Source organism: Psittacula echo (genome assembly GCF_963264785.1).
Source record: "Psittacula echo genome assembly, chromosome: 17".
In the NCBI taxonomy this organism is placed as follows: domain Eukaryota; kingdom Metazoa; phylum Chordata; class Aves; order Psittaciformes; family Psittacidae; genus Psittacula; species Psittacula echo.
The window spans coordinates 2,136,659-2,154,694 of NC_137753.1; the positions used below are offsets into that span (position 1 = coordinate 2,136,659).

The 18,036-nt window shown below is 46.0% G+C and overlaps 1 protein-coding gene across 2 annotated transcripts in view; it reads left to right on the top strand.

Moving 5' to 3' along the window:
- The window catches only part of CAMTA1 (calmodulin binding transcription activator 1), a 221,624-nt gene that overhangs the window by 52,544 nt on the left and 151,044 nt on the right, over positions 1-18,036 (top strand). For both annotated transcript variants that reach the window (XM_080631333.1, XM_080631332.1), the window contains exon 4: positions 10,827-10,962. In XM_080631333.1, coding sequence (XP_080487459.1) covers positions 10,827-10,962 — 136 coding nt within the window. The remainder of the gene's footprint in view (positions 1-10,826; positions 10,963-18,036) is intronic.

Here is an 18,036-nt window from a genome sequence, read left to right on the forward strand (position 1 = left end):
GCAACTTCATTTATATTCTGGTATGGTAATGAAGAAGCATCCTTTGTCCAGGAGGTGAGATATGCAAAACTAACCTTTAAGTTGCTCATAATTAACCTTTAATGATATTCTCACATTTTTTCCAATGCATTCCTTGCATCAAAAACAACGTATGGGAGGAGTGCCTGAGACTGCTTGTTGCATCTTAATGGCCTGCAAATATCAGCTGATTAAAAATAAACTGTTTATGGGGATTATTTATCAACAGAGTTGTTTCTGTCCAGGGAACCTGGCTCTGAGGTTACAGAGTGGGGCTGGAGCCAGGCCCTGCAGCCCTCCCCATGCTCCATTCTCAGTCAGAAGAGATGAGGATGCCTTTGGTCCAGTGGAAGGGGGATGCATTGTGTCTGGAGGGTGGATGCTTTGCTCTCCACATAGGGAAACTGTAATATTTATGGCAAATACAGTGAGATTTAAATTGCACATTGGCGTGTTAGGAAGCGTGTGCCAGAAATCTGGGATCGGGAAGAGGATTTTTGCACCCCATGCATGTGAAGCAATTGCATCCATCCCAAGGGCCCTCCTGTTCATATTGGAAGGATGCGGATTGATTTGTGTAACAAACTGTGTGTGTGTCAGGGGATGAGAGCTGGGTTTCTGGTTTTGGGGTGTATTTTGGTGCTGAAGAGCATTGTGTTGGTAACGAGCAGGGTTTCCTCTCGCTGTGGTGTGAGGAATGTTTGCTGACCTGGTCACTATGGTGTCCCTGTGCACGCTGCTGGGCTTGTAGAGAAGTGCTGGGGACATACATGAGCTCACTCAGTCCAGCTGTGGAGGAGCCTGTGGGTGAGCAGCAAATACAGACACTGGGGCCAAGATCTTAGTTTTCCTTTTGTTTTTTCCCTCCCAGCCCTGAGAAACACCAGTTTGCAGGGATGTGGCCAAGGCTCCCCAGGGGTTACTCATTGCCGTTCCCGCGCTGCAACAATACTTCAGTATCATTAAATTTTAAGTTCCTTGTAGAATCTGGTGGGTAGGCAGATGTACCGGGGCGTTAAACTTTATGTCACTTAAAAATGGCGTTCAGGTACATCAGGGGGAGCCCATCCAGCTGTAAAATTACCTGGTTTATGATGCTGCATCGCAGCTTTGGTCTTTTTGTGTTAATTAAAAATGTACCTGAAATCTCACACCGTCGGGTAATTTCCACTGTGCTTTTTGGTTTCCTGTAGTTCACTGGCACAGTGTGAAAGGACCTGATTCTTCTGCCAGGTTCTGGTGCTATTTACAAGGGGAGAAGAGTTTGCTAATGGCGATAAACACCTTCCTGTTTTCCTTGGCTGGTTCAGTGCTGGGTTTCTTCTGTCCTTCCCCTGGGCTGTCTCCAGGCTGGGAGCAGGGAAGTGTCCTGCTGGAGTTTGGAGCTGCTGTTTGCTGGGTGCAGGAGTGTTCAATTTCCCACTCATAGAATCCCAGACTGGTTTGTGTTGGAAGGGACCTTAAAGCTCATCCAGCTCCAACCCCTGCCACGGGCAGGGACCCCTTCCACTGGAGCAGCTTGCTCCAAGCCCCTGTGTCCAACCTGGCCTTGAACACTGCCAGGGATGGGGCAGCCACAGCTCCTCTGGGCACCCTGTGTGTCCACTCGCTCTTGAACCAGAACCAATATCGCTGTGCTTGGAATGGATGGGGATCCCCAGCGCCATGAAACAGGAGTCTGCTGCATCGCTGCCATGCTGCTTCTGGAATTAAATAAAAGGCCTCGTCCTGAGGCGTCCCACGTGATGATTCACTGAGTTTTTGCAGCGTGATTTATGTTTGGCCGTAGGATTATTGTTTTCTATTGATTCTGAGGGAAATAAAGCAGCAGTAAAAGCCCATCATGAGCCTCCTGGTGGAACGTGAGAACTGGAAGATTTCCTGCCAGAAATCCTGTTGTCTCCTTGATGGTGACTCCTAAAGCACCGGCACAGCTGGTCTCAAAGTGAGCATCACCTCACGCTCACCCTCCTCCTCCTCTTCGCATTGCCTGGCTCGGTCCATCAAGGATGCTCTGGTGCTGCTGTGGCTGCCTCGTGGCCCAACACATAGATGGGTTTTGGGTCCAGCAATGCTGAAGAGGCTTCCCAGGCTCTTCTCTGCTGCGTATCTACAGGAGGTGATCCCTCCCTCTGTTGATGTGTGAAATTAAACCTCTTTCTCTCATGTTTCAGGGCTTCTTTTCAATTCTGAGAAATGAAGTTTTGCCCTAAAATGATTCTGTTTACCTGGAAACTGCTGCTTCTTTCCGTCCTCCCCAGTGTGCTGTCATCCTGGAGCATGTTGTTTGCTTGCTGCTCACATGCCTGGCACTTGTACAAGATGAACAGTTAAATTTATCAACTCTGGCCGTGCCGTTGTGCCTTTTCTCTGCAAGAGCCAAAATGTGCTGCTCTGTACCATCTGAATGGGTTTTTCCAGCCTGATTTAACAATGCCATGTGCAGCTGAACACCACGGCTGTCATTTTAACACATAGAGTGCTGGTCAAGTGATGGAAACAGGAGGGGTGGTACCAGCAGGGTGCTGGGGTACTTCTATGATTGCAGAGCTGTTTGGTGGCATTTTGTGATCAGAAATGTAGAATTAGTGGATGTGATGAATCACATAGTCCTGTTCTGCTGGACCTTGGCGTGCTACAGGCTGTTAACTTCCACCTCCATAGATGAACCTGCGCACTGAGGCTGAGATTCCAAGCTGCAGGGAAGTGTTTAGGTGAGGGGGACCAGTGGATCCCTTGGGGATCCATCCGGCTCCCTCCCAGCAGGCAGCAGCATCCCTGCCTGTGCCTCACCGGAGCATGTGCCTCCTGCTGCTGCCAGCGAGAGTGAATTGTGCCCATAGTATTATTTCTGTATTTATTTTATAAATGTCAATGATGAACTAAATTAAGATAAATAAGGCTGTTCCCTCTTGCTGTTTAATTTACTAAATTTTAATGAGACTAATAACATCTGTACTTGTTCCATCTTCTGGCTGGCTGGGAGACGTCAGCGGGTCTGACAGCTCTGCTCTGCTCCTCTTCCATGAATGTTTATGAGCAGAGCATTTTACAAACGTGGCATTAAGCTGTTTGATTTTGTCTGTGCTTCGTCTTACACCGGTGGAGAAGCTGAGGCAGTGATGCAGATGATGGATGAACACCATCTCTGTAAGTGAAATGGGGGTGTTTTCTAAGTGCTGTTGTACAACGCAAGCGATGTTGCAGTGATGGAGATGGGCAGAGGTGGGAGTGGAGCCGAGATGCCTGTCCTGGAAAGGGGACAGTGTTCTCCCATGGTTTCCCCTGCTGGCACAGCTCCTTTCCCTCCATGCTCTGTGGTTCGTGTGGGGCTGGAGGACCGGTGGCATACGGAGCATCCCTGTGCCATTGCGCGGTGCCCTCTGGAAGGTGACCATTTGTTTCTCATCAGTTGAGCCTCTTGCACAGCAAATGGGTCATGCAGGGGACATCTTCCTGCTGGATAAGCAATTAGCTAAAATAAACTACTCAAAGGACAAATTATGCAGGACTCTTGCTCTGTAACAAATGGATTAATTGACTTTGGTATTTGTGGGATGTTCCCTCTCGTTTACTGAACTCTCTCTGGCTGACAAAAAGGTCGTGCCTTTCTCAGCAGCATTTCTGGTGCCAGGGTGTAGGGAACAGTCCCTGCCTGACTTCTCTATTGACCTGGCTTGGTGAATAACAGAGGAAAGAGTAAACAAGGAGGCTTTTGTCAACTGAAACTGGGCAAACACCATCGATGCCTGGTGCTTGGTGCACTGGAGAGGGGTATGAGAGGAGGCTTGAAAGAGGGATTCAGGCAAACTTGGATGGTCTCAAATTAGGGCATGATGGAGAAAGGCTTTTCTGTTATCAAAAGTTAGTTCAGGCTAAATTAATCTGAAAATGTGTAATTTCATCTCAACTATAAATACTGTAATGTAATTAAATTCAAAAGTAGGATGAGCTGGGAGGGTGTAAGGAAAGATAAGCATCAGAATGAGACAATAATTGAGTTTGTATTGTAAACACATTCCTAAAGGAATTTGGGATGTTTTAAGCTGCTTCATTATAAATTTTAAGTCAAGAGTGCTTAACAGCTTTGGCATATTTTGGGAAGTGGTTGTTCTTTGTTTGCAGGATTTTCTATATTGGGGTTGAATTTTCTCTTATCGGTTTATTAACAAGTTTGAAGGCAAATAAGGCTTAAAGTTAGAAAATGTGTGTTTCCACGTGAAACTGGTTGTTTTGTGGATGCATATAAGCTTTTAATCTGTTTTTCATAATAGTTGAATCTTCAGTCTATAAAATCGATAGATTAGTATCATTCCAGCACTTGATGTATTAATTCTGAAGGACGTCACATGAGTTACTGGAGCAAGTAAGTCACTTCTGTGCGCAAGTCATTTACGTAGTTCTTCAGGCTGGCAGCGTAGGAAAGGAGGCAGGGTCGGATCCTTCCTTTGGGATGCTTGTAAGGAGGATGAGCTTCCTAAAGCCATCATTTGAATGCTTTCAGCCCAAAACCTGGTCATCAGGTTGTTTGGAGACCCTGCAGTTGGCCGTTTGAGCATCATTCTCCTGGTACTAGCATCTGTATCTTTGTGCAGCGAGTGTTGCACAAGGGATGCAGAGAATGGGCGCTTTCCTGCTCTTGGCTTGGTCCAGAAACCAAACAGCGTGATGAAGGGAGATGCTTTGAAAAGTGCCTTGTGTCTCGTGGTGATAATGGCCAATGTAACACCTCTTTGGTGACGCCACACAGGCTGCTGTGTTACGGCAGTTTGTTCTTTGCAAAGGTTTGCAGGAAAAATGCAAAAACCTTTCCATTTGCTAAAAATTCTTTAGCCTTAATTCTGAAAAATGACTTTGTGGATCTTCATATTTCATAGGCCATAACTAGATTACTGCCTTTTACTGGAATACTTTGTGTTAATGAAGACTGCCTGGGATTACAAAATAGATTTCCTCTACAGAAGGCATGATGTGGTTATTTTTTACTGTCTGGCATTCTAGTTAATCGCCTTGTCATCATTAATTGATGGGACTGGATTGATAGAAACAAATAGATTCTATTCCTGAGGCTCATTTGAAAGAGAGGAGGGGCTTAGAGCAGGTTGCTGCAGGGTGTTGGAGCACGTGCCTCGAATGCAGCGTGTGAGTAGTGACCATCGAGGAGAGCTCATTCACTGAGGGTGTTGCTCGGGCTCAGTTGGCACGTTGGAGATCGCTGCTGTGCTGCAGCCCTTTGGCTGGAAGTTCGTCGACTGTCGAGCTTCAGATCCCAGTCTGAAGTGGTTTGCAGTTAAAATTGATCATTAATGAGTTACTGCTCTATTTTCAGGTATTTACAGGTTTTCTTAGTGTCTGCAGTCACGTTTCCATGGAGCAAGCGGAAGGGCTGGTGGCACCGGTGGCTTTGAGCCCTCTGGGTGCACGTGAGCACACGGATCGATGGGGCTCTTGGTACGGTGCAGACATTGGGATGATTAATCTGGAAACAGTGTAAAGCATTCACGAGTTGTAAGAACTCCTTCCCAATAAATCAAACGGCATCCCCGTGGGAGTAAGGAAGGGAAATAAATGAGGGCTAAAGAAATTGATAAAGATCCTTGAGCAATAAAGAGATGAACGCCAGTGCTTTTAAAATCGAACAAAGTTGATTTAACTGTCTTTTTTCATACCTTGTACCAAGATTTAAGTCTATAGCTTGTCATTATATCGAGAAATAATTTGCCAAAAGACTTTTTAGCATTTTGTGTGCATTCCACTTAATGGCAATTTTAATATTGTCGCTTTGGTCCTGCGTCGTTACGAGGAGGTTTCAATTGCTCGGCGCACTGAGGAGTTCATAAAGATTGTTTCTAATTTCTTTTTCAAATCTGGTATAGAGTTCAGAGCCATCAACACATGAATTATCACGCTACTCAGTGAAAACGTGAGCAATACTATTGTTAGCTGCTTAAACTAAATACCTGTCTTTGGTGCAGTGCAGCTTCCAGAGGACATTCCTGTTTAGGCTGCTCTGGACAGGGTCTGACTTCCTGTATTGCTAGGAGGAGAAGAGCTGGCCTGTCTGGTCACGTTGGGAACACCACACGTGAGCTATAGCTGGTTTCCCAGAATGGATGGGAAATACCAGCCTTGGTCTTATCTGTAGGGTATTAAAATGATGCTTCAGAGAAGTCTGTGTTCTCGTGATCAGAGTGGTTCCCTTAGAGGTTATTTTGCAGTCAGTGCATCTCATTTCTAGCTCTAGGACCCTGCTGGGGTTTTCTCTTGGGTTTTTCTTCCCTCTGCACCCAAAAGGAGAAGGATTTGGTTTGCCTTTTGTTTTTCCCTTGGTCAAATAACTCCTTCTTGCTGTGATATCCCAGGCATAGGGGGAATGGGGGTTGCTGCTCCCAGGCGGAGCCTGACAGCACCCAAATTTACCCGGGACATGAGCTCTGCCCTGGGCTTCAGAGCCCCCTGAGGCCCAGGGCAGTTCTTGAGCACACGGAAGTGATGTAGAATAGCACATAACCTATAAACTCCCTGGAAACTCCCCGACCTCAGTCAGGAAGCATTTCCTCAGCAGGTTTTATTTTCCCTCTGTAGATAAGTTTATGGTCTTGAGATAGAGATATTTGAGTTGAGAAGCAGATCTGATAAATAGAGGCACAGGAACAGTCCAGGATGGTCCAGGATGCGTTGTGGCTTTGCCAATGTGAGGCCTGGCAGTGGGGCTGCCTGACTTTCCCATTTGTCTCCTCTGGAAGGTTTTTAATACTCAATCTTTTGGGCTGCTCAAGATCATTATGGCACAGAGCAATGGTTTCCTTATATGAAACAACCCTGTCTGACTCAGAGTTTGGCTGCTGGTACCTTCACAAGGCTGCAGTTTCTCACTGATGTGCCTTAACGTGTAAATCAGGGAAGGACAGCATCCAGATGATGCTGTTGAGGGAGACACAGTGAGGAAGTTTCTAGAAACCAAAGCAGGGATGTGGGAGGATGGTCACCTCTTGTGTTGAAAGCATTGATGACACAGGTTTTTCTCTGTATTGTTTTTCATTTGCTCTAAATGTTAAAAGTAGAAGGATTGTTAATGGTTGAGTTAATCAGGATGAGTAACTGTGATGAGCAAAGATGCTGGATGAGTCTTCTGTGGAGTTCACTTTTGGCAACAAAATGCGATGCCATTGAATGTGATTCGCAGCAGAGTAAATGTTTACTGAGAAGTCAAATCCTATTATTAGTTGTATTACTATTATTAATGCTGTTATCCCTGTTCCCTGTTTTCTGGATGTGTCAAGAACAAGCATGGAGAGCAAAAACACGCAATACATTCATAGAAGTAAGTCTTGGCACAGGAAATGTGGTACTGGATGGAGTTGTTCAATGAAGATACCTCCCCCATAGCTGCTCCATCACTCTCCATCCCCACTGCCTGCGGAGGACACCACAGGGGCCATTGTCTGCAGACAGAGCTGCTGTGCTTTGAACATGGTTGCGTTCTCTGCAAGACTTTGCCACTGGGAAGATGGTCTAGGGCAGCTTTTGGTCCTACTATGTCAGCAGAGCCCCAACTGTTGCTTGGTTTGACCTTTGTAGGCATGCACTCTTCAGACAGAAGTATCTGGAGGATGCCCTTTTGCAGCACTGGCATCTGATCAATCCTTCAGTATAACCCCAGAGGACTGGTTTTGGGGTAAGACTTCGTCAGCGGGTGCCCAGTGCTTTTATAGTGCTTTGTAGCCTTCAGATTTGATCCTGCTCTTAAGGAAATGCTTTACTTGGCAGCCCACAGCAGTCCTGTGATACGGTACAAAAGCCAAGTTCGCGCTGGCACGCGCTTGTTCCGTTCTGTTTGTTGGAGCCGCCGGTAATTACTCCCATCCTTAATGAATAGCATTACTTTCACTGATGAACACGAAGGCTACATGCTGGAAAGAGGAGGTAAGGATTAAGTTTTATGGCCTACTGCTGCTATGAAAAAGAGCATCTAGGTACCAATTAATGTCCCCTTGATGGGATTAGCCATTGCGCTAACTGCAACTCTGGATGAAATTGCTAAGTCTGTTATTTTAGACTTCTTAAATATTGTAGACACAAAATAAATGAACTTTCATCTTAAATGCAAATAACATTTAATTTTAGAGACAAAAAAAAGTCCATTCTATTTATGTTTCCTTGTGATTTATACCTCTTCTACATGGATAAGGCAGCTTATGAAGTCTTTATTTCATCTCTGCAGAGTTCAAAGATCAGGTGAATTTCAAATGTAATCTGGGTTTCCTTTGGTTGCCATGCTCATCATCTCAGTGCTAAGTGAGGACAGGGGGGCCTTCGCTGGCAGTGGCCTCTCCCTGCAAGGTGACACATTGCTGTGTCCTCAGCAGAGGACCCATGGTGAAGTCTGAACATCCCTATTCAGTGCCTGGGAAGCTTCTCCAGACAGGCTCAGCAGGGCAGCGAACGCTCTCCTCTCATAGGAACGAACACAAAACACAAGTGTGGTTAACCAGGACTCCTGCTGTAGTGTCGGGATTAGCTGGGATGCAGGTGGGAGTGATGGCAGCGTGCTGGACCATGACGCTATCAGTTGGTCCTGCTGCGCTCCAGAATGCAAATGTGATGCTTTGTGAGCTCTTACGTGGCTTTGGTTTCCAGCCAGTGTGTCCTCATGCTTGTCACTGGCTTGTTTTACTCCCATTGGAAGAGTTAGGGCTCTCGGAATGAAGGCATTTTCAAGGACTTCATCCTCTTTGTGTTCATTGGGAAACAAGGGCAGAGATCCAGTGCGCTGATTTCTTACAGGGCTCTGTCAGTCTTTCAGGGTTTCCTCCAAGACTCCAGCTTTTCCCAGCCAGTTTTCTGCATCAGTAGGTTGCTCCTTTAGGGGAGTGCAAGTTAATTTCTCATTATGGCCGAGAAGATGGGAGGTAGCCCCCTCTTGCTGTCTCCTGAGCCTGTGATAACTTCACAGCCAGAGAAAATCAAGCTAACAGTCACGCAGGATAAAGCCCACCATAATCTCGACCATAAGCTTCTGCTCCAGCATAAGCAGGAGCCATTTGTCAGGGAGCAGCTTCACACCTTATTTTGTGGTTTTATTGTAAGGAACTGAGCTACTTCAAATGCCCTCCTTGGCATGGAAATGAACAAGGTGATAAGATAAAAAGTGAATTTTAGAGCCATGGACCTTCTCAAGGAAGGGTTCTGGCTGGTTTATTCCATTGTCCTGGAAAAAAAAGGGGCGCTTTTGGCTTTGCAGTATTTGCAGTTCTCTTTTGGCAAGCCAGGCTCCCCAGGCAGTAAATCATAGCTTTCACCGAATGATACATCTGACATTTACCAAATCTTGCTGTGACCATTTAGAAGGAACGAGTTGCGCTGAACTGCCTTATTAATACTGCAGTAACGAGATGAAGGGAACAGCTCGGTCGTTCAGGCCAAAGGGACTTGATGAGCACAATGGAGAGGCAGATACAAAGCATCAGTTGACCAAAATATCCTGATCTTAACTTGTTTTGTATTAGTTCCTATGAGAGTGGCTGGGAGCGGTCCTGAGCTGGAGGTGAGCATCCTCAGGGGCTGGGCAGCCCCAGGCAGGCAGGCTCCCACCAGTGTGCTTGTTCCCTTTAAAAATAAGTCTGAAAATGGAATTTAGCATCCTCTTCCCGGCTGCAGCAGGAACAATTTGGGCAAAAATAGCCCTTATGCTGTTGTGGCTGTTTGTGAGAGCCGCGGTGGTAAATAACAGGGGAGACGGAGGGAAGCATCTCAACTCTCATCAATACTTAAGACAAAAGGCTTTCTGCTCTGCAATTACTCTTCCTGTCCTTTCCCATCCTTCCCCCAGGCCCCATGCAAGGAACCTAAATAGAGATCAGGCAGCTTTTAAATGCCACAGGCTCATAAAAGTGGAAATTCAGCATTGTAAGGTTGCTGCCTATTTGGGTTTGTAAGCAGTGCACCATCCTGCAAGCTCCACACAGTGGGACCTGCAATAACTGCACTGCTGGTGCCAAGAGCTGTCCTTGGCTGGGGCTGTGGTGTTCTCTCCTGAGCATCATTTGGGGGGGACAAGCAATGTGTCTGGCCAAGGGCAGGTCCCCACTGTCACACCCAGGCTCATGGGGATTTTGGGGGTGTCTTGTGAATGGGGTTTGCTCATGGGGCAGCAGCAGTGATTGTGCTTTGTTGTTGTGGTTTGCCTTTTGGTGTTGCCAGCCTGAACTGGATAAATACAGTGAATGATTGTACATGAGCAAGGCAAAGTGCGCGTCTGCTCCGCTGCTGGGGGGGTCACATCCTAGGTTGGCTCCATTCTTCTCTTCCCGGTTCCTTTCCTATAGTTTGCTGCCTTTTTTTGTTACAGCAACCCCTTTCTTGTCTCCTTGCAAACAGATTTATTCTAGGTGGGGGAAATGCTATTGCCCTTCCTTTGTTATCCCAGGAATTGGCTGGAGAGAGAGAAATTGTCTATGTAAAATGAACAACAACCCTTTTTTCCTTAACTTTCTTTCTGCTTTTCAGCATTTAGCTGAGCCCGATTACGATAAATCCTGTGAAAACACTGGCTCTTTCTTGATAAGATTCCCTCTTTTCTTTAAACCTGGCACACTTCCTTCATTAGCTACAAGGTTCTCAAGTGAAATCTTGCAGATTGCAAAGCATCAGTTATTCCAGCAGCAAAAAGTGAATGTTTGTATCACACCAAATACAGGCTATTGCTTTTCCATAGAGACTTCCACTGGCCTGTAGCACTTTGCTTCATGAACTCTCTTAGGCTGTTTGTGTCCCTTAAGTAATCCAAACCTGTTTCTTGTTTTCAGACCGCAGAATGGTTCTATGATCCTGTACAATAGGAAGAAGGTGAAATACAGGAAAGATGGGTATTGCTGGAAAAAAAGGAAAGATGGGAAAACCACCCGAGAGGATCACATGAAGCTGAAAGTCCAAGGAGTGGAGGTAGGAAACCAGATGGGGATGGTTTGGGTGGTGGCTGGGTTGGGCTGCCCAAAACACGACGTGACGGGGCTATCCACACGTTCAGTGATGTGCTGAATTCCAGGTTCCACACATGTCCCTTGTTACTGCTTTGATCAAAACCTGAATATGGCTTCACACGTGAGTGTGTTGCTGCTGTCTGGGTGTCATGAGGTTGTGTACCTGCAGCATGGAAGACAGACACAGAGGTGTCTTCACCCCGAACAGCTTCTGGTAGAACGTGTGCTGGTTGTAGCGGGTACTTTGGGCGACCAAACATCTTGGTGAGGGGGTGTGTGTGTGTTGCTAAGCTGCTTTTATTATTACTTATGTTTTATACTGTGCAAACTGTGCATGGATTCTCACCAAATGCCGGTTAGTTTTTGGTACAATTGCCATGGTTTTCATTATGGTTGTGAAGTGTTGGCCTGACACTGTGCAGAAGTCGAATTTATGTTGAATTCATACCAGGATCAGGCTCTGGTTCAAGAATTGTTCGGGAGGAGACTGCTGCTCTCCTCATGGCATTTATTCATTCAGAGGAATTCGGATGGGTGATTCACCTGACAGTGTTTCTGGAATGAGCCTTTCTGTTCTAAAATGTGTTGTTTAACACAATTGTTCTTCCTTAAACTCCTTCTGTGTGAGGAAAGAGCTGTTTGAGTGCGCTGATCCCTTCTGGGGTTAAAGGTCTGCACCGATGCGGATAAGAAGCACATTTACTTAACTTCTTCAATATTTTATTCAATGGGAACTACATTTTCTGATAGAAGCCCAACTGCAGAGCTTTGCCTCGCTTAGTTGCTAAGACAGTAGGGGTGCATTCCTGCATTTGGTACTGAATCCGGGGTCAGAACCATAGCAGGGTTTTAAAATGTGTAATGGTGTCTGTGTCGTCAAGGCATACTCTGATTTCAGCAAGCTGATAGTGAAGCCATGAGGGTAGACACTTGTATAAGCTGTGTTGATAGCCACAGCACCACCATGGACGGGAGGCAGAACACAGGTACGTGGTCATAGCGCAGAACATAGCATAGAACAGTGGTGTTCAGTCACAGGCAAAGCTTAACCCAGATCTCGAGGTGCATCCAACAGCCTTCAGGCTGGACTTAGGGCTAAGCTGAGCTTTCCAGCCTCACCCCTGGCTTGTCTTGAAGGATGGTTTGCATTGCATTAACCCTTATGGCCATGGGTACCGCGCTGGGGCTCGACGCCTGCGCAGCATCACCGGGAATGGGAAGCGGCCAAGTGCCTGGAATCCACCTCAGGCTCCAACTTCCTCCTGGGCAATTTGTCATTCTTACGTTCTGTCTGCTTTAATGAGGTTTTGGGGTTTAAAATAGTATTAAATGGATTGCATTATATTACACCAGAGAGGCATAACTTTGTTCCATAATTTTTACATCCAATAACAATGTTTTATTATGACAAGCACAAAAAAAACCCAAACCCAGAAGAAGGCAGCAGAATAGGAATTGTGCATTGTTTTGTTTCGGGTTTGCGGAGCGTGATTTCATTAACTCCTCTGAACTTTCATGATGCAGAATACCAAAGCCTGCACTGCAGGACTGAACTGGAGGGGGTTGTTAGTGACCACTGACCACTGCACATGATGACATAAAGACTTTCTGGCCTGTTTTGTCAAAGCTGGAGCCATCAGCCCCTAGATCTAGTGCCTGCCCATGCACGTGGCCATCACATTGAGCTCAAATAGCCCTGCCCTGAGCCCAGTCATTTCTGTTATTGAAGTGTGTCTTGAGGAAGGTAACAAATCTGCAGTTGAAGATACTGGGGCTGGAGAGCCTCTGCACAGTGCTCAGGGTTTCTTCCTCTGACTGATCACATTCACCACTTGAGAGAATAAGTGTCCAAGTACTTGCTTTGTAATGTACCGGTGTTTGGCCATTCATTCCTGTGTTTTTCTTCAGCTCAAGAGCCCTTTAGTCCCTGGTATTTTACCTCCAAGGAGGTACTTACACCCTCTCATCAAGTCCTCCCTCAGTCTTCCCTCTGAGAAGCCAAACAGAGCCTGCTCTGAGCCTCCCGGCTTTGGTGGATGTGGGATGCGGTCAGCTTGGGAGCTGACAGTCTTGCAGCACTAACCCAGCTCCTGAGCCAACACTGAACAGTGAATGGCAGTTTTCACTGGAGAAACACAACTTCTGTGTGGATCTGTGTGTGAAGTGCCACTAAGGGTTATCAAAATCCATATGGATCATCTGCATGTTGAAAAGACATTTATGGGTTTATTTTCCTTGGGTATCGAAGCATACAAAGGAACCAGTGATTTATGTTGGCATAACCGAGGTGTGCAGAGGCAGCAAAAGAGAAATCAGCAGGGACAGGCAAGTAGAGATTCGGGTCTAAAATGCACCTCCTGCATAAATCTGGATCTAAAGGTGTTGGGTCCATGTTCTTGTACTGAGTGTGCCTGAAAGGGTGCCCTTGTTTCCCAAAGGCAGGAGGGAAAGCTGTGGAGCTCTTACTTGGGCAGAATTATGTATTTGTGACCTTCTACACGAGTTACTCGATCAGTACCGTGCTACTTCACAGATAGCCTCATGGGGTTATCTTTCTGATATCATCCTAATAGGAAGCGATGGTCTTTACTTGGACACACAGGCAACAGATCAGATTTAAAATAATAGAAAAAGGCTTCTTTCAGAGCTGGAGTGATAGTGTAGTTAGCCACATTAGGGTTTAACAGGGCATGAAATAACTGTCTGCCTTGTGGCACTGCCAGGTCATCTCAGCAGCTCCTGCAGCCAGAAGATAAATAGGTATCATCGTGGCACTGATGGAAAAATACTTGCAGAGCCGAGAGCCAAGAGCATTGACAGCATCCAAACAGCTTTGGAAGCTGCAGCTCGCAGGCAAGGAGGAGAAACACGTTGGCCCGTGAAGCTACTGACCAGCCAGTTCTGAAGAGGGATTTGTGCTTGCAGGTTCAATAATCCAGTACTTCCCGAGCATCATCAGTGTGATATTCCTGCATCTTTCCAAGTTTTGGGTCAGGAGGAGCACACGTTTTGGAACAAAAGTTTACACCAGATGCTTGGAGATACTGGTGTTTAGCAGTACTGTGTTGAAGGATTTAGTGAGCATGGACAATGCAGCTAAAGCAAATTTAGGACATAAATAAGGAATAAACTAATTTGAGTAGGAATACAGTCATTTAAATGAGGATTAAGAGGAATAAACTAATTAACAAAGCGGGCGTTAAACGATAACTGCCTAAAATCCTCAAGCTGTTGTCTTGGTTAGCATCACTGTGCATGAGGGGTTTGGATATTACTTGGTTAATCTGATGCACAATCCTGTTAGAAAATGCTGGATAAACCAGGAAGGAGAAGTTAATTTGGCCTTTCCCTCTTTGTGCAATTCTTTGTGGAATCCATTCAAAATCTCCAGTCCGTGATCCTTTTAAAACTCCCAATTAATTAGGATCCCTGGTGATGTGTTCCTCAGCAAGTCACATAATTAAAAATTTTAACTGATAAATAATAGTAACGGGGATGTTGGAATGGCTTTAACATCATTTGGGCTGGTGCTGCCCCGGCTGCAGCCGGTTGGCTCTGCTGATCTTGAGTGTGAACCTTTCCAGGTGCCTCTGAATGGATTCATAGTTAATGGCAGCTAAAATTGAAGCAAGGTCTTACTTTTATACTGAATTTCCCTCTTGTCCTCTGCGGTTGGGAAGATCAGGGCTGATTCTGTTGCTGTTTATCCTAAATTGAGGATCTTCTTGTCTCTCCAACCCCAATGCCGAAAAGCAGCTGGGGATAGGGGTTCTCCCAAACCTGGGCCCTCTCTGAGCTTGAGCACCACTCCCCGTGATGTGACTTTGCTGAAGGACTGCCAGGAGCCTGGTGCTCCAGAGAAATGCAACGGCTTTAGCAGCAGCAGCGCAGGGATGCTCCCATTCCAGCACTGGGTGTGAGTGGGACTGGCTCTGCCGGCAGAGCGGTGACCGGCACCAGCAGTCCAGGCTCATCCATCAGCCTTGATTTAGTCTGACACCACTAATTTCAGATGGGGGAGATCAGGGGACAAGAGGAATGAGCCAGGGCTCACGTCTTTGACATGGCTTGTTCTCCCATATACAGATGTATGTTATCTGAGTGCAATATGATCATCTTTATGAATTCCTTAGGGGGAAAAAAAAAAAGGGAAAACTTGATTTAAGTCTTATTATGAGAGAAACTTCCCTGTGGAGATGGAGATGCAGAGTATCAATTTTGTATGCAGGATTTGTATTTAATTAATATCCTTACAGTCCCTTAACACTATCACAGATTAGTCCACAAGGACAGGAAGGAAAATTTTAGATTATTCAATTACTGAGTAAACCCTGGGACATCCCCATCAGAGCTGGCAGGAGGGTTCTGCAGTGTTGGGGTCTGCAAACCTCATGGACCAACCTCGGCTGCGTGGCTGTAACAGTGAATTCACCCTTAGAGCACATGAGGTTGGGAGACGCACGAGGAACAAGGACTTTTCCTTTTAGTAGATGACCAAATGGGCTTTTCTGTGTTGTGAAAAATAACCCATCATGGAATATTGAGCTGCAAAATGTTTCTGTATCTCTCAATTCGCTGCTGTTGTCGGTGAGATTTACTTGTAAGTTATTACTGGAAGGTGACAGCAGCTTCTGAGGTGGCACGCTCCAGCAGCACTGATCTGGAGAGCTGTTCCTGGGATGCTCTGATCCAATTCCCTCTAATTTACACAGGCTTTGCTTGCCCTCAGAGGTGAGCTTTGTAGTTTGCAAACTAATTAGGGCTGCAGCGTTCGCTCGGGCTGCTGCTTAATGCATTCCAGAGAAATGGCTTTGGAGGAGAAATGGGAGTTTAATGTGGAAGGCTTCCTGCAAATATGACACACACGTGTGCATACATAAACGCAGCCCTGAAAGTGAAGGAGAAAAACTGCTCGAGGAGTGACAGGTTTTAGACAAATCTGTTCTTTCTCATCATTGGTTAACAGTATTTTCCTTGCATCTTGCCTAGTGTTTTGACTATTTACCACTTCTAACCAGCCTCTCCCTTAATCTCCCATAACTCTTTAGAGGGCACAGAGTCCAACAGCATCTCCCCACCTTGCCCGTGGCATGTCCATCTCTACAGTGGGCTCATATAGAAGTGTGGAAGGTGCTGGCTCCTCATGAGCTGTGGCTGGATTTTATCCTGTTACCTATTCTAGGTGGTATTTGCAGCATCCAGAGCGTAGAGTTGTGACTGCATCTCAGTGATTCATATGTCTCTGGTAGTCCTCGGGAAATCAGAGGGTTGGTTTACCATTCCTGAAGGGGAGTATGGATTATCATTAAATCTGGAATGGGTCTCCCGAGAGTCTCCTCTTGAAGGGAACATACATATCAATAATTCCTTTTCTATATCAGGATCCTAATGTATTCACTTGCAGTAACATAAATTCACAGCAAATGGTCGTGGGTTTTGGCATCTTTTCCTAACGTCCTACACATATTGAGGAAGTTTTATTCTTAGCAGACCTGTAACGTACCTAATCCTTTAATTGTTGTAGCTTCTTTTACAGTGTGTAACTTCAGCAGTAAAAGCTGTCTTTGTATCTGGGTGTCTCAGAATGAAGAGTCAGCTGCAAGCAGGGCCACTGCAATAAGATGCCAAATGGCTACACCGTGTTGTAGTGCGTGATATCGCTTTATCTGGTAACAGGTTGGTGAAAATAGCAGAAAGGCTGAGAAATGGGAGCTAAATGAGGGATACTGAGGATGTGATGTAGCATCAGGTGAGGAGCCTTCAAAGCCAGCCAGAAATGACATGAGAGCGGGACTCATTTGAGTGTACGTGGGGGTCAGGACCCCTTTATGGGTGATGGGCAAGTGGCCCATGTGCAAGCTCTGCACAAGTGAAGGGCACCATCCCTTCAGCACAAGGCAGCAGGTTTGCAGTAGTGGTTCAGTAATGGCTTTGTAATTGGCTGCATCACCTGTTTTTTTCCTGTTTAATAAATAGGGTGAATAAAGCTGAGCCACATGTGGTAGGATTGTAATTCAAATCCCATTCAGTAAAGTCTGAGCATTTCTCATTTAGCATGTAAAGGCAGCTTCAATGTGAATTACTCCAAAAGGATCTCTGTGGACTAATGACATTAGCATCTGGATGGATTGAAATTGTTGGAGTAATTGATGCTGCAACTGCACCACGTATGGGGAGAAAAAAGGAGGAACTGGTACCCTGCTCTGATGGAAGGTGTCCCAGCCCATGGCAGGGGGTTGGAATTGGATGAGCTTTAAGGTCCCTGCCAACCCAAACCAACCTGTGGTTCTGTGATGATGTGAGTTTGCATGCTTGGATGAGGAGGACTTAGGAGGCTGAATGGGTCTAAAGAAATAGGGTGAGAAGCATCAGCCGCTGCATTAGGCTCCATGCCTTGGGATGGAGGTTATTCCAGTTTCTCCATCTTCCTCTTGATTTGTCTTCCAAGTAATGGTAGACATCATACTTCTGTCTGCACCACCTCCCAACCCAACCCAAACGTAATATATAGAGACTTGTTTTATTTAGTAAGGATGGGTAAATAATCTACATTAGAACAAGTGTGCAGACATGGAAGCAGCTCACAGACACCCCTGTCCCCCGTCTGAAACACGAAGTTTGTGTCACTGCAAAGGCTGCTCGGCGCAAATACGCATTGACATTTATATTGACTATTTCAGCTTAGAGAAATCCAAAATGAAATGTATTTTCTGCCAGCTCTGTGGGAAAATCCATTTACAAAAACAAAATCCAACCAGAGATCTACAGATTGGTGGCCAGAAATGGAATATTTTGAGCATAAAATAGAGGGAGATTGGATTGCTGGAGCTGGGGTCTCGGTTGAACACGCTGGAGTGGAGGTGGGAGTGGAGATTTATCCCCCAGACTCGATCCCAGTGTTTGCAATTTAGATGAGAGAGTTTCCAGCAAAGCAGAACAAACCACAGATATCTTTTGGACAGAGGCAATGGGCTGCATCTACTCTTCTGACCATGTCCTTGCCCTTGTGCACATGCAGGGAAGGGCTGACTCCAAG